The sequence below is a fragment of the Cygnus olor genome, chromosome 3, assembly GCF_009769625.2.
Source record: "Cygnus olor isolate bCygOlo1 chromosome 3, bCygOlo1.pri.v2, whole genome shotgun sequence".
Taxonomy (NCBI): Eukaryota; Metazoa; Chordata; class Aves; order Anseriformes; family Anatidae; genus Cygnus; species Cygnus olor.
In genome coordinates, this window is record NC_049171.1 from 62232108 (window position 1) to 62249311 (window position 17204).

Genomic DNA, 17204 nt, shown 5'->3' on the forward strand with positions numbered 1-17204 from the left:
TTCCTGCGCTTCCTGACAGCCTTTGTTACAGTGAACCTTAATATTTACCACTGCGTCAGCTCTTTGTGCCTTTTACAGGTTTTTCTGAAAGTCCGTTCTAGATTTGTGACAAAAGCATGCAGTTACTGTGTGATTTACGTAACTTGTTCAGTATAGGAATAGCACCAATAAAGGACTAGAGCAATCAGGTTTGAACACTTGTCCAATTTTTAACAACTGGAATATTGCCCTCAGGGTCTAAGGATGATAATGGGTTAGCAGTGTGTTTTAAACTTCTGATCGCTTTTAATACTTGAAAAGGTGAAGAAAGTGAGAAAATCAGGAATCTGTTGATAATTGCCTTAGAGAATGAAGCATGGCTGGGGGTGAGGATCCAGGGGATGGAAGAAAAGTGGCTCTGAAACTGTGTGAACTGTTTTCCTTAAAAATGAGGTTCAACTCTGCTGTGGTCTTTGTTGTGCTGTGCAAGTCATGACTCTTATTTGTTTAGAAAATGAAGGGGTGAGTGGGAATAATAAAGGTCTGTTCTCACAGTTTTTATTTACCTTCCATAAAAGGCAACAAAGCGGCAGGAAACATGCTACCTTTGGTTTCTCTGAATGCTTGTTTGTTTAAGGAATTGAGTGTGCTAAGGTGCAGGGAGTATAAAATACACAATGCGTTGCAAATGTGATGGCATTTTTAACAACTATCACTTATGTCTGTCAAGATTTAAGATTGCACTGCTGTGAAAGTTGAATGAGATTACAGGTTGCAGCATTAACCTTCAGAACATACCTAGTAACAAACAGAAATATACTTCCTCCTATTTTTCATCAAACTTTTGAAACCAAGTCATCCAGCTGTAATGGAGAAAATAAGGTCATTAACAGGACGTCTAAGCTGCTCTATCTCGCTGTTTTTCTCTGTTACTCCTATCATACCCGTCCCAGCATTGTAAATTTCTGTTGGATGTTTAACTCTTATGAAATGCTTTATTTGTTGTTTTCAGGGTGCTGAAATTTTGAAACAAACATTTTCAGTGGAAAACCCTCAGCTTCCCTTCCAGGCTCACCAAATGTGAGGAAGAGAAATTTCATGGAATAGCTTGATAAGCTTTCAGAATTGCAGGCTCAGCTAGTCCAGTGCGTGCTCTGCTTAAGGCCAAGAGGTATATGCTAAGGATGGACACTGTGATCCTCACTTCATCTTTATGCTGTGCTTCACATGATAATAAATAAAATCAATGAAAGGATACGGATCGTTCTATGATGAAGACCTTGTGGGGTTTACATGTGTCATCAAATTTCTCAAGAGCAGAATTATTAAGTGGCTGTCATACCTCATGCATAAAGGGCAAAAATCTACTGGGATGGATGTTTTAGGGAGAGTGATGATAATGTATCACAGCTACGGCTTTGGAGACTGGAAGCATCCTGATTAGCATTTTAGCCTTGTCCACTTTAGTATTGTGTATAATCATTTGTTGTCTCCCTTCTCTCAGGCAAAGGTACACAGCGTGCTTATGTTTTCTTATGTTTTCTTATGTTGTTTTTTTTCTCTTGACAACAGTATCAGGCTACTATCTGGGAACTTTGTGTTGAAATGAAGATGTTATTAGTGAGTGTAGCAAGGAAGCAAACGACCTTAAAAGCACTCCAGTTGAGTGACGGTTCTGAGCTATTTAATTGTTATAGTCGTTTTGAATTCTGTTGTGTCAGCTGCCTTAGGCTAGATTGAAGATTAAATTGGTTACCTTTGCCTTTCTCATGAAGTATATAGACCTATACTTCTGCTATTAAGGCAAATGCATTTCTCTTGGAAAGTAAGTAGATAATAAAAATTAACCTTTTTAATACCAAGAGGCATTAAATTACAATCTCATTCAATATTTCAGGTTGAATAATTGTTAAAATTCTAGCTATCAAACCATATGAAGTTAAATTTAGGCATCATTCCCCTCTTCCTTTCTTGTGTGTCATAAGGTTTCCTCTGATGCACAACTCGTGCTTCCCTCCAGAGACAAGTTCAGTTTTATTGTAGGGTGAAGATATTACTCTGTGCCTTAGTTTGTAAAGTAAAAACACTGAAGGGAAGAGGGAATACGTGATGTAAAAAGGAAGGAAATACTGAGCTGGAGGAAAGACCCAGCGGGAACTTTGAGAAAGCTGATGTCAGCGGTTGAGGTGAGGGAGAATCAGGGATGGATAGAAGAGGAGAGCTAAACCTCATGCCATGTGACAAGAACCCTTTTCATAAGAAGTGTGCAGAAGAGTTTTGTACTGTGTAGGCAGAAAAAGAATGGTATAAAAAAAAGAAGCTGCAAGCGGTGAGGAAGAAAAGTGAGAATGCTTTCAGCAAGAAATTACAAACTTATTAGTAAAAGTGGAATGTCACCGGGTTATGTGGGGGAATCCTCTTCATAGGGAAAGCATGCTCACAGGTGACCCTGCTTGTCTGAGTAAGTGGGAGTAAAATCCTGGCCCTGTCAAAGCAAGTCAGAATTTATATCAATTAGTACAACAGCAGTGTCTCAACATTTTTTTTAGGACCTGTACACTTCAACACCACTTGTTCTTATGCATTGCTGTAATGCTGATGTCTCGCAGTGCATGTTTGTCATAAAGGTTTTTTGTTTTGTTCTGCTTTCTTCCACTTTTCCTCCCTGAAAAGGAGGGTTCTCACCAGAAGGCTTTGGTTTTAGAGCAATAGAATAAAAGACAGAGTTCTGTAAATGCTATCAAAAATCTTGTATTTGCAATGACATGTCTGTTGTAGTCATCTGGTCTGATTTGCTGCACTGAGGTTTGAGAACTTGCCTTGTGCTTGTACGCTGCAAGCTCCAAACTTCTGTCTTAAGCTTGACTGTAATAGTCTTCGTAAGCGGGGCATTCATATGTCTTCTGTAGACAAAATTAACCACTTATCTTGAACATGAGCAGTGACTGAAAATCTGCTTTCTTCATGAAGAGTCGTTGCTTGAAAAAAGTAGTATTTATTTTCCACTTCTCTAGAGTTTAAGTGCTTCCATTTTGATCTATAAAGTTGTTTGTGAAGTCTTTTGTTTTCCTGTGATGACTTGAAGAACGTTGACAAGAATTACAGATGTTTCTATTTCTATATGCATACGTGTTCATATTGACCCTGCTGGAATTTGTTTTACACAAATTAAATCCGTACCTTTCACGTGGGGACAATATTTGCCTGTGTTTAGTGTACTTAATGGTAACAGCTGGGAGCATGTGCAGAATTTTGAGAATTTATTTTTACCGTTTATTTTCTCGTGGTGGGCCGAATTTTCTGCTTGAGTAAGTGAGGTTAATGGAGTTGCATGCTGTGATAGTTTGTTCCTTTTAAGCAGCCAGGACTGAGGAGCCCTTCTCCACTGTCAGTGCTGCTCTGACTGAAAAATGTCAGGCTCTGGCTACGACTGTGTTGCTGCCTAACAAACAGCTTATCAGAAGAATGGCAACAACAGTGAATCAAGTCATTACCTGTTCTTTGGCTGGGTTGTGAATTATACCATGGAAAGCAAATTGCATGCTGATAACTAAGGTAATCAGCCCCGAGGTTCAGAATTTTTCTTCTCCGATACAATTTTCAGGGCAAAGATAATGCAGAGAGATGTCTTATTTTAATCTCCTTTTAATCCGTTTCCCAACAACTAACGTGGTTTAAATGAAAGGAAACAACTTCTGTGGTGGTGACAAATACTTGGTTTGTAGTGCCCCTGCCCCTGAGTCAGTGTGGTGGAGGTGACGGTGGGCCCTCAGGCTGCATGTCAGGCGCTAACAAGAAAGAGTTAAGTGTGTCGTTTCCTGTCATCGTTAAGATTTTCATCATGAGATTGAATAAACGAGCCATTATTCTCTCCTCATTTTCCACTACAATGAGGATAGAAAGATTTTTATGATCTCTTATTTAAAATAGTTGTCTGTCTTGCTCTGCCCTTTGTGGCAGTGTTTTGACTGGCCTGTTGGATCATCCCTTGTGACAGACCTGCAGGGAAAGAGACAGGTTGATGAGCTGTGGCAAACTCAGACTATTAGGAAGGTTGTTTTTACTCAGAGTGCTGAACATAAATGCAGAATGAGTCATGAGAACGTAAAAAGCAGTTTATGAAGCTGACAGTGGCAGGGTGGGGTGGCTCAGAAGGGACAACCCGTGCTCCTGAAGATACTGCTACTGGGTATGTGCTTGGTTCTGTCACTGACGTTTTTGCTTGACCCTGGGCAGGCCGCTTGGGATTCAGTCCACACACCGTGGAAGTCTAGTGGCAATGCTCCAGCTGGCCTCATTAGGAGCTGAGTTTTTATCCGTAGTGCTCTCTACTGACTCTGTTTTGCATGAAACAAGGTCCACACTTACCATGCTTATTTCCACACATTACTTTTTTTTTAAGTGAGCTCTTTTGAGAGCACTGCTGCATGGACATACGCAAACAATGTTTTCCAGTATGTGGTGTAGATTTCAGCGTAATATACTACTTACATCTGAGCCCACTTTTTCTTCACTGTCAGTCTTTCTTTACACAATCTAAACTTCCCTCCAGCTTCCATTTTCATTGCTTTGTTTCATGTATCTATGACTAGGGTACCATATCCTGAAGATTTTGGTAGCTTCCTCTTCTCCAAGTCAAAGGTGTCCCTTTCTGTTCATGCCCCTTCAGTGTTGTACCTGACTCATCTCATTCAGGTTTAAGCTGGTATTTGTGCCAATATCTATAAGGGTATGTGTGAACACCTGCGTGTATCAATAAGGAAACTTAGGTGTTCCAGTGTGAAACTGGTTTCTCTACAGTAACTTAAACAGAAAACATACCTGTTTTAAAGTATGTCAGTGTGCACTAGCTTATTCTGAGAACTTCACATAAAATGTTGTATATGTGTAGCACCATGCAAACTGAATGAGTTGTCACTTGATAGTATAGAACTGCATATGTGGGAGTAAGCAATGTGATCGCATGGTAGGGGACCATGGGACCACTCAGAACTGGCTGCAGTCATAAAATGGCTGCAAGACATAAGGGAAACCTCAGTCCCTTTCTTAATTGCATTCTGAGACCAGATTACGGTTGACATTGTCACTTGTGCAACTTTATTGAACCCAGTTTTTAATGGTAGACCTTAATAAGGACCAACTATGTTAATTTACATCATCTCCTGTTCTAACTGAGGATTGTCTGCCTTGACCCTCTGCGTTCTCATACCAGCAGATGATGAGTTTAAATGGCAGGTCAAACCAAAGTGTGGAAGATGCTCAAGCTAATCAAAGGTTGTGAGGTATCTCTGCAGGTGTTTTATAGCTGTAGCATGGAAATGCTAAAGATTTAATAGGCTGAATGTATAACAAGAACAGGAAGTGACACAATGGCAATTCATTTTCTCTGAAAATACAATGTGAACAGAGGCTGCAGCAACCTTAATTAGATTTTCAGTTAAAACATTTTTAGCAAGGATGAGAAGTTCAGCTAATTGAATCTGTTCTAATTTCCATCCTCCTGTTTGTCATTTTTTGCTCTTCATTTTGGGAGGTATCTCAAGAAACAGCTCTCATTGTTCTCTGCTGATTACAGTATGTGACGACAGATGGTAGGCACCATGCTGATGTGCAGGGTAGCTACACATAAGCCATAGGAGCTCCCACCTGTCTTCATTATAATGAAACTAAAATAGATCCAGTCCAGTGATTTACCACTACCTTCCCTTTCTCCTCTACTCTGACAGCTTTAATATGAGAATGTTTGTTGTTTATTAGTAATGCCTCAAATCTTTATATGTTGCTGCAATGAACTGTAGAAAGTCTAAAAGAACCGTGTTCTTCCCTCAAGAGGTGCAGATCTAAATAACTATCAGTTTTTAGCATCCCTACAGTTAGTTCTATACATTATTGTGACTTTTTTTTCTTAACTTTCATTTTTTCCCCATGTGTTTCTGGCTGTTTGAATGCCAGTTAATGCACAGGGACCTTGTTTTGGCACCTGTTGATCTACTAATTTCAAATGTGAGTTCGCCCACACAGAATGATATTGACAACAGGTTTTAAAAGAGATCATGAGTCAAAGTGACAATGTAAAGGTAAGCACTTAAATGTGCTTTGTGTGTTAGAGATGTACTGCTGTGGCACCTCTCTAAACCAGTAAGTTTTCTCACAATTTACCTGCACATTACATGTGTTCCCAGGTTTTGGCAAAGCTGGCAGTAGTTGTAGCTGTGCTCAATTCTGTCCTGGCTAAAGAATTGCTGTCTGAACCATGGAGTAGATGTTTTGGCAGTTTCTGTAGATCTAGATGATTGAACACTCTGAGGACACATATCCCAGGTATTGAATAATTTTAGGTGTTTTGGATGTGAAACTTGCAGGTTTTAAGAGTCCTTCTAGCTAAATCTATTCCAAAAGCATTCAGGAAAGGATCTTCTGAGAAAATTGGGCTTTGTGCCTGCCTATTTCTCAGAATATCCTGAGTGAAGCAAATGGCGAGCTTTTTGTGGGAAACCTATTTTGAGATATACATGTAGTCTACTGGAAGGTCTTTAGAAATCTGTGTTAATTCAAAGTTATTTAAGAAGCTGCTTTTGGTGTTAAGCCAAATGACCTTTTACAAATTCCTGTAACCTGTGAAGAAGGTACAAATGCAAAAGACCTTCAGATTCTCCAGAGATCTTCATCAAATACAGAACCTTACTAGATTGCTTAACTGAGCCATGCCTGTGACAGTAGTCCTTAATTTATCATTAAGACCTGTGACACTAGTCTTTAATTTATCATTAAGAAAGAGGAGCTGCATTTCAAAGAATAATCAGCAGTTTTGTGCCCCTTAACGAGAGCTTGTGATTTGAGTGCCTTTTTGGGACAGATGGAGGGAGTGAAAGGAATACCAACTGAACCCACAGAAAAAAAGAATTGAATGTCCACTATGAAGATCAGTTCCTGCTGCAAATGTTATCTAATGAAGGAGTTGCAAGCTGGGTTCCCTGAATTTGAAAGGGCAAGTGTTTGGTAATCCCAGCTTTAGTTTAAAAAAAAAAAAAAAAAGGCAAGTTCATGTTGTAGACCCTCAGTTTTGGAGGAGGCTGACAGATTGTTGCAAAGCGTGATTTTAGGCAGTTTTGACGATTGCCTGAAACTGCAGCAATTACTACTGCTCTAACCTAGGGCTTCTCCTTAGCTAGTTATGAAGACAGGATTTGCAAAAGGAACAGATTATGCACCCTGGTGTAATGAATGTGTTTTCATTTGTATCAGAACTTGATCCATAAGAATACCAAGAGAATTTTATTTTTATATACTTTTTGGCAAATAATCATCATTTGGTCAACTGAAACTAAGTGGAATCAGGTCCAAGGTGGCTCACAGTAAATAATAGAAAAAGAGGGAAAACTCTTCAGTTTGGTATTTTAGAGATTAAACATCTTTGACTCTGCTTTGAGAAGACCAATGGCTTTAGGTTTGAATGCAGTGAGACTTTAACACAAGAGAATGCTCCAAATGGAACAAATCGGAGCTTTTTAGTTTCCAGTTAAATAAAAAAAGAAGTAACTAGTTGTTGTCTTTTCCTTCTTGCCTTCCACCCGCTTGTCTCCATGGGTGGGAAATTCATGCAGGTGATCCCAAAGAAGGTTGGAGAGCTGAGGCTCTCAAGGGCTGACACAGAATGCTTTGCCATAAGCAGGCATGTCTATACAAATGCAAAACCGGACTCTAGGTACAGGTAAGTGCCTCTTATGATACGTGACCTAGTAAAGTGTTGCAAACCTTCAGGGAGACTGGTCAGACATGGGCGAAGCATCTCTGATTAGGAATGAATTTCCTGCCAACTAGCAAGATTTTCTTAAAAATGCTTGTGGCTGCTAAGGGTTCTCCAGGTGCTGCAGACCCTTTCTGATCCATAACAAGGAATAAAGAGAGAAGTCACAGCCCCAGGCACTGTTGGTTTGGTCACCAAATAAAAACAGTTCTGTGTGTGAGCACTGGGCCAAAAGCAGAAAGTGGAATATAAAACTATTTTTCTGTCAGTCTGAATATTAAACAGAAGTCAAGGGACTGAAGCATAATGCTTACAACTCTGAGCTGAAGAACCACCAGTGATCTGTGAATTTCCTCTTTACGCTTTACACATTCGTGTATGCACACAGAGGGCTAACAGTTGGGAAGCATTTTGTGAAATTTCAATTTAAAAGGCCATTTTTAACAGAACGTGAAGACATATGTCAGCTTTCTTGAGAGGGGAAAAGTGCCTCACAGAGTTGTTGTGAAACTGTCCTTGTTTACTGCATCCAAGTGTTATCTTATTGAAAGTGATACAGCCTTTCTGGAACCATAGTTCTTTTGAATACCAATTTTTAGTTCCATTTTTACCTCTCACATCTATTTATTTATTTTACTTTAGGGAGAAGTGTCTCCTTCCTCTCCAACTGGCTCTGGAATCGAAGAGTGTGAAGCTGGCCCAGCAGGCTCTAGCAGGGATGCAGGTACGGATTTTTGGGGGGAAGGGTATAGTAGGAAAGGTAGCAGGTGCCAAGGAAATCTAGGCTTTTCTTTTGAAAAAAAGAAAATACAGAAAATATGTCTGTCTCCTGGTGGATGTAACAATGATGTTCATGTTTCTGTAACGGAGTTCAGAATTTAGGGTGCAAGTAAAGGCTGTAGATTATGTAGAAGTTAAAATGTTCTGGAGATAGGTGGAAGTTCCGGGCTTTTAACATTGAGGCGGAGGTGTAGTCTTCCTTGTGTGGCTGTGTGCTACTCTCAGTACGCCTTACCACTGCTTAATTTCTTAAAAACTAAACTGAGTCAAGTGATGAAGAGGTCCAGGTGCTGCATTTCTTCGGAACGCTCAGTCAAGATAAAATTTATTATACTTTTACTCTGTCTTGCTGCACGTATGCTTGGGTTCTGAACTAGAATTGCAAGGTTTTGGATTTACAGCATGTTGTCTTAAGTATGTGTTAATGCCTGTCTAGAAGTGTAAGAGTAATCCAGACAACAAGACAGTTCTTCATCTGCATTATGATATGTGAAGACTCACGAAGAGTTGAAAAACAACAACAAAGATAAACTTGATGCTGTGGGGATATTAAAAGTAGAATAAAAGACAAATGAGATGAAGTACAACTTGCATTCAGCAAAAGTAGGTCACGGGTTCACAGAACAGTTGAAGTTGCAAGGGACTTCTGGAGGTCACTTGGTCCTATCCTGCTGTTCATGCAAGACCACCTGGAGACAGATGCCTGGCACCACATCCAGGTGACTTTTGAAGATCTCCAAGGAGGGAGGCTCCACAACCTCTCTAGGCAACTTGTGCCAGTACTCCATGACCCACGCAGCGAGAAAGTGTTTCATGATGTTTAGATGGAAACTTCCATTGGTGCCCACTGTCTCTTGTCCTGCCACTGAGCACCACTGAAAAGAGCCCATCTCTGTTCTTTTTGCACCTTTTTTTCTTTTTATTCAGGTATTTATATACGCTGATAAGATCCCTATGAGCCTTCTCTAGGCTGAAGAGGCCCTGCTTTCTCAGCCTTTCCTTGTAGGAAAGATGCTTCTGTCCCTTAATCATCTTCGTGGCCCTCCACTGTTTTCTCTCCAGTAGCTCCATATCTCTCATACCAAATTAAATGTCTTCTCCTTTGTATAGAAAAACATATTTTCCTTGTACGCTGACTTGTATCTTGTTAGGCTGGATGCTGATAAAACAGTTGATATACTACTGTGTGGAAACTCTTAAAATGTTGTGGGTTAACCCCAGTAAGCAGCTAAGCCCCTCACAGCTGCTCACTTGCTGCCCCACAGCAGGATGGGATAGAGAACTGAAAGAGCAAAAGTAAGAAAATTTGTGGTTGAGATAAAGACTGTTTAATAGGTAAAGCAAAGCTGCACACACGAGCAAAGCAAAATAATTCATTTACTACTTGCAATTGGCAGGCAGATGTTCAGCCATTTTTTAGTAAAGCAAGGCTCCATCACATCTAAACGTTACTTAGGAAGATAAACACCATCTCTCATCCCCCACCCCCGCCCCCTGTCCCATTACTCCTATTTTTTCCTTCCAGTTTTTATTGCTGAGCACAGTGCCATAATGGTAGGGAATATTCCTTTTTTCAGCTGGGCACAGCTGTCCTGGCTGTGTCCCCTCCCAGCTTCTTGTGCGTCCCCAGCCTATTCACTGGTAAGGCAGCATGAGAAACAGAAAAGACCTTGATGCTGTGCAGGCTCTGTTCAGCAATAGCTAAACATCAGTGTGTTATCAGTACTGTTTTGGTCGCAAATCCGAAACACAGCACCATGTGGGCTACAGTGAATAAAATTAACTTTATCACAGCCACAACCAGTATAAGTGCAGAAAATACAAAGTAGGAATGAACCAGTGAAATGTGCTGCAGACTTGAAGCTGGGAAGGAGCCTCAGGACGAAAGTGGTGCAGAACGTACAGGGTAAAGTGGACTGCTCTAAGTCTGGTCTGGGACAGAGCAAGGTTTTGTTCCTGGGAACTAAGTCGAGGTAGTTTTGTGCTGCAATAGAAGCTTCTAAGAAGGCTGGTGCTGGAAAAAGACTTGAGTGGGTACATCTATTGCAGGATGCCTGCCACCAATGGGAGGTATCTGTGAGGGTGGTTCTGGACTATATGGAAGATGTGTTTCCAGTAGAACTCTGAGGAAATAGTGCCACTGGCCATGTCCTCGTGATGTTTTACTGAATCACACAATGGCCAAGGTTGGAAGGGACCTCTGAAGATCATCTAGTCCAACCCCCTGCCGAGCAGGATCACCTAGAGCACATTGTGCAGGATGGCATCCAGGCTGGTTTTGAATATCTCCAGAGAAGGAGACTCCACAGCCTCTCTGGGCAACCTGTCCCGGTGCTCTGTCACCTGCACAGTAAAGAATTTGCCCCCTTGTCTTGAGTCGGAACCCCCTGTGCTTCAGTTACATGGTTCTGATTTAATTCTCCCTTCTTATGAAGGTTGCACTGAAAATAGTTTGGAGACAAACTGTTAAAATATTTGAGAGATCGTCAGTGTTGCTTGAGAATTCTAACAGAGCCTGGTTTGTCCAGGTTCAGTGAACAAAAGCAGAGGTTTTAAAACAAAACAAAAAGCAAAGCACAACAAACAAAAAACAACAAACAAAAACAACAAAGGAAAAAACAAACACAAAACAAACAATAAAAAGAAACAAAAACATGAAAAAGAAAAAAACAATAAAAAACAAAAAACACAAAAAGCAAAACAAAAAACATCCAGTAAAAACAAAAAAGAAACAAAAATTAAATAAAGTAGAAAGAAATAAAAAGTATACAAAAACAAACAACAAAAAATAAAAATATAAAGAAAAAACAAACAAGAACAATAGCAAAAATACTTGAAAAAAAAACAAACCAAGCACAAAAGAAAAAACAAAAAATAAAACAAATAATGAACTTTAGGGAAAGCATCAAGAGAAAATAGTGTTCTATTTTGGCAGCTGATAACCGAGGAAAGCTTATGGTCATGAACTGGCTGTGAATAAATTGAGGCTGCAATGTTAGAGGAAGTTGTTTGGTGTTTTTTTCGGAAACGTGTTGGTCCTTATGGGAGAAGTGTGAAATAACTGAAATCTTCTTGAAATTGGATGTGGTTAGCTCAGGGATGTGAGAACAGAACACGAAGAGCTGTTAAGCTCTAAGTCCTGCTTTCAAGCATGAAAATAGGCTTCCACAGGAACCTAGTGACAGTCTCTTAGATTGCACAAATATTTTCATGCTGATTCCTCTTGTTAACCCTCGGCCTCACATATACCCAGGTGCTGGGAGACACTGGCTCTGGTACTGGCTTTTCTGAGGCAAAGGCTATCTGATCGGTCTGAAGTTCACTCAATCTGTATTGAATCCACTCCTGGGTACCCTCCCACATATTCGTGGTCCTTGTGCTGTTTACTTGCTAGCAGTGTTCTTCCTTTTGAGGACTTGATGGCATCCACGGTTAGTCAGCTTTTGAGTAACACAAAACATATCTTTTCAGTGATCAGAAACGCCACCTCCACCATGCTTTTGTTCTGTGCCTAGCAGGATTTTAGACACCTGAATCTTTGTCTCCTGCCAGGCAGGGTATCTGCTAGCGCTAGTTTGAGGCCAGGACACTAGCCTGAGTGTTTTGTTTTGTTTTTCTTAAATTCATTTAGAGGGGATGGGAGGCATTACTTGGAGAGGTTTGTGATCTCTTGCATCAGTTACTGATACCTTTTTTCTTCTGGACACGCAAGAGGTGGGGTGGGGAAAGGAAATGCTGGAATGGCAGCTGATTCAAAAGCTGTTTACTCAGGGCATGGATTTCTCAGGTTTTGCTGTGCTTTCTTATTTGATGATACTGGATAACTTTTAAATTTGTACATAAAACCTGTAGTACCAAATGTTAATAGTTTTAGGTGTAGCAGTTTGCAGCAGAATTAAAGGCATTCTGTCTTCAACCTCTGCATTGCCATTTTCTCTCTACAGAAGCTGCTGTCTGATGAGAGGTTTGTATCTGTGGAAACAGACTCAGATGAGAAACAGTTGCTTAATCAGATGCTGAATGCCGTCAAAGTGACTCCTTCGCTTAACGAAGACCTACAGGTTGAAGTGATGAAGGTTAGTGTTTCACACACGTCAGTGCTTGCAGCAGATAGGCTGTATGATTGAATGCTGGGCTTAGCAAACAAATTAGCTGTTGCCTTGGAAATCTTCACCTTAGGACAGTATTTGATTCCTTCCTTCCTGTTGGCAGATGTCAGTTGTTTTCATTTCTACTCGGTTTATGATTCCTTGCGTAAAACAGGAGATAGATTGTGTTAAGAGTCAGTAGCGGTCCCAGTTTTAGCAAACTGAAACAGCACAAGCAATTCACACTATGGTATTTCACATGTAGATGACTTGCAGATATGGAAGTTGGTGTTTGGCATTGGTGCTCATGAGTTGGGCTGTGCAGCCTTGTAATTTTAGATCATGTGGATGGGTGCTTCCTAGCTTGTGATCTATGTGTTCCCTTTGTAAAATGCTAAGGAGGGTGCATGATTTGTCTAGGCACCAAAATGTTCCTGGACTAATGCATAAGACAGCTTATTGTTTTGAATGCTCAGTGAAAACTTTCATTTCTAGAAATGCCTTAGCATTCTCCTGGCTCGTGTTAGGAAGCCTACGTGCCAGGAGGTATTCTTTTGGAAAGGCGATGCTGTGAATTTTCCTTGCCATATCATTGGGTTGGGATATGACTTGATAATATTGCCACAAAAATTTGTACTGCAGGGTTTGTTGCGCTGTAGCTGATCACTGGTGGAAACCCCTCCAGAGCAAACCTAATGGTCTTTTTTGGATGTTTGCTATACCTACTATTGATTGATATGCTTGGGCCTACTTATTTGACCGTCCTTTACTTCTGAGTGCATAGATTAGGTGTCTTATTTCTTTTCTACATATGTCATCCTTGTCCTAATGAATGTATGTTATTCACTGTTGAATGGCTCTGTACTAGCTGTACTCTGCCAATGAAGCCAACTGCCTGATTTCTGCATGTGCCAGAATATGCAGAAGGTTGAGCCTAGCAATAGAGAAAAGGGATAAGCATTTTTCTGAACTGTTCCCTGTTCTATGGAAGCAGGATTTTGCCCGTATACAGGCTTAACTTGAGGCACTCACATCTGCAGCCCTGATCCAGCATGCCTCTTTTCTGCCTCGTCTTTGCAGTGGGAAAGGTGGAGGGTTAAGAAGTAGCACCTGTGAACTGCCAGGCTCTCTTGGTACAGAGTATTTTTTGCAAGTCACTTTTTTTTAAGCTTTATGCATTGGAGATTCAGAATCTTCAGGTACACTGTTTTTTTGAAAACTGATATGTATTTGTGATGCCTTGACCCCACACTGAGAACAATATGAATGCTATGTTTTTCCACAGTTACCAGTGCGTATCTTGTAAAGTTGTCTTAATACATAATTAAAAAAAAAAAAAGTGCATTTAAAAATAACAACAAAAATCAACATGGTTAGTTCAGGTTTACTGCAAAAGAGAAAGGGGGTCATGGTCTTCATTCCACTGAGTGGAAATATTGATGTATAAATCCTTTCCTAAAGTCCTGTCTAAAAGAATGGCAAAAATAGGTGTATGGTAAAAATCAGGCCACATCTTTACAGCCTGAGAACAACGTAAGACTTGTATTTTGATTTAGTTACTTAAAGAGTACCAGAGGGACAAAACCTGTAAGCAGGGCAGTTAAAATTCTAGAGGCATTGCATCTGAGACTTGCCTAAAAGCCAAATTAAGCCAGAAATCTTTTTACAGTGTAACCCGAAGGTTACAGATGCAGTTGCAACACTTGAAAATGTTGTAGATAACCTAGGTCTGGCTGAGTGGTGGTAAAGCCTTCAGGGGGCTTAAAGCAGCTGGTCTCAGCAATGCATTTTTATCCCTAAATCTGTGCTAAATTGTGTCCTGAAGGCAGCGTATGATTGCTCATTAGACTGGGTTATTCCATCCAGAGGAGCTTTAAATACATTTTTATGCATTGCAGATATTAGACACTCCTGAATGTGAGGTGTGTGTGAAAGTGGGTCAGCAGTGATACTGGCCTGGTTCTTTGTGGCTTGCTGCACAGTTGCACAGGTATTGAGAATGTAAGCATCAAGGATTTCACAAAAACTTTTGGTTACACAAAACAGATGCAAAAATGGAGGTGCAAGAACGCAGCACTGTAAGTTGCTGGCACTTAAGCTCCTAAATCACTTAAATGCTTTTTTTGAAAATCCTATCCAAAAAATTCCTGTTGTTCCCAGCAAGTATCCACTAAAAATTTGCGCTTCACAGATTATCTAAAGCAAATGCTTTGAATATTTATTTTAATGTTTCTTTGAAATCCATCTGCTTTGCGGATGTGCACATGAAGGGATTTGATTAGCTCAGAAAGCATTCTGTAAAGCTTTTTACATTCAGGTGACTGCATATTTGGATTGGAAGTAAAAGGAGGAACACAAGAGAGAGGCACAAGTGCAGTTAGCTGCCTTGATAGGTATGCTTTTGGAAACTGGCAAATATTGCAAAGGGGCAGCATTAGACACAAATGCAATAGAACAACTGTAACAGTTGCTGTAAATGAATGGAAAGGAGTGCTAGCTGGACATCTCCTGGCACTGAGGAAGCCAAGCAGTTGGGGCCACTGTTGTAAAAGTGGAACAGCACTCACTGATTTATGGCTAGGTACCAAGTCCTCCTAATTTTTAAGAGTGATTGACATAGCGTGATCCACAGTTTCCCAGACTGGAGGATCACAAAACCAGCACTGACAGTGTTCAGGCTTGAGGGCAGGGGTTGGGGACTGTGCTGGAATACATCCTGGACAGCCAGAGATTTATACTGCCCAAATGCAGCTGTCAAGATAAACTCAAAGCCTTCATCTCTTACAATGCCTCTCTCTCTATGATAGGTGATGTACCTTTATCCTTTCTATAAAGTGTTTAAAAGTGGAATTTTACTTACTGTAATAAGCAAATATTAAATTAAACTCCAGGTTAGAGTTTGTTGGCAGTATCATCAATTCTTCTAAATACCAGTTGTGAACTGCACCTTTCCCTTATATGTTTCATTCAGACTGATTATGTGGGGAAAATTTCCAGAGTAGAAGTGATACTCTGAAGTCCTTGCTTATTTTTCTGCAGGACACTCTTAATATTACTAAGCACTGGGTAATCCTTACATGAACAATAGTTTTGTGCCCAAAAGGAGGCGGTGGTCTTTTTTATGAGGAAGGGGAAAAGGCTACAATTTCTCCTTGGCATGAGTGTTTGCACCTACAACAAACACAGACATACGAACTGCATTGGATTTCCCACATGCTAACAAAAGCCATCTGTGGTGTATAAGCCTTGACTGCTATTTAACTGCTGAGCCTAGTATGTCTTTAGAGTATCTCAATGATTATGCTGTGTATTCTCAGTATCTCTAATACATTTTGACAGAGATTTATAAGTATTTTCACACTGTGAAGTAAACAGGGGTTATTTAAGTGCTTTAAATCACATTAAAAGGGTGCTGAGAAATCAAGGAATCCAGAAAGTGTGACCAGAGGGAGCAATGGATCTGACAGAAGGCTGCCTTAGCATTCACCTTGCTGTTGCCATGATACTTCACTATCACACTGAAAAGTCTTCTCATATACGTAGTGCCAATTTGTGCTTCTAATATGCTCAGCTGGCTGTGTGAAGGGAATGGAAAATAACACAATCCTACAGTACCTTGTTGTTGATTTTCCTGAAATCCATCAATAGGTTGATTGCAGTTTAAAATGGAATAATCTGAATATTTTTACTTGCATATTTACATTACATTATTCATGTTAGTTGGGAAGGGAGAGATATATTGATCACTAATCAAATTCCGTGTTTTATCAGTGATGCACCAAAGTGACTTACTGCTCTATTTATATACACTTATAGGTTTATAGAAAAAAAATAAGGGCTGGGGGGAGTAACTCAGGTTTACCTTAGACCAACAATATGGCCCAGAAAAGTTGACCAAACTCAATCAGGATCCTGCATCTGCGTTACAGGAGAGAAGTTGAAGAATTAAGAGTTAGGAAGAATTTTGTTGTGTGACACGGGACTGCATTATAACTGCAAGAAATGCCAGGATGTATTACGTGTTGCGGATTAGGGACATTTTGTTGACCTTGGCTCTAAACAAACAAGCAAACAGATAGTCTGCAGCAGAAAGGGGTACTGGGCAAGTTCTTGACTGAAGGTAAATATCATGGGTTTAGGTTTGGTTGTGGGGTGTGGATCCTGATTTCTTTCTCGTTTAGATGGTTTTTTTTTGTTTGTTTGTTTTTGTTTTTTTTTTGTTTTTTTTTTTAATTCTGGCTTCAGAATTTAAAATGGCTGAAGTAATTCTCCTTCATGTAATTAGACCTTTGTTTGCAAGAACATATACGGTGTTGACAAAAGCACTATCAGATGTGGCCAGATCAGCAGTGGAAAAGAAATTAAAGCATACTTGAGTCTTTATATTTTCCCTTTGACTTTTGGTAATTTTTCAGCTGGAAGAACTGAAGTTTAGCTTTGTACATAACTCTGGTGCCAAAGCAGGCGAACCCAGTGTGAAGAAAGAGGCTAGGGTGGAAAGAATCCAAAGCCACAATGGCTTTTTTCCTCTTTCTACTAAAGTTATAGTGACTTTCATTTATAATTTGACAACCTTCTTAACAAGGCAACACCTCCTTCTATCTATTTAT

At 40.1% G+C, this 17204-nt stretch overlaps 1 protein-coding gene across 11 annotated transcripts in view; it reads left to right on the top strand.

The window, feature by feature from the left end:
- The window catches only part of ARFGEF3 (ARFGEF family member 3), a 93141-nt gene that overhangs the window by 9527 nt on the left and 66410 nt on the right, over positions 1-17204 (top strand). For all 11 annotated transcript variants that reach the window (XM_040551960.1, XM_040551961.1, XM_040551966.1 and 8 more), the window contains exons 3-4: positions 8369-8450; positions 12451-12582. In XM_040551960.1, coding sequence (XP_040407894.1) covers positions 8369-8450; positions 12451-12582 — 214 coding nt within the window. The remainder of the gene's footprint in view (positions 1-8368; positions 8451-12450; positions 12583-17204) is intronic.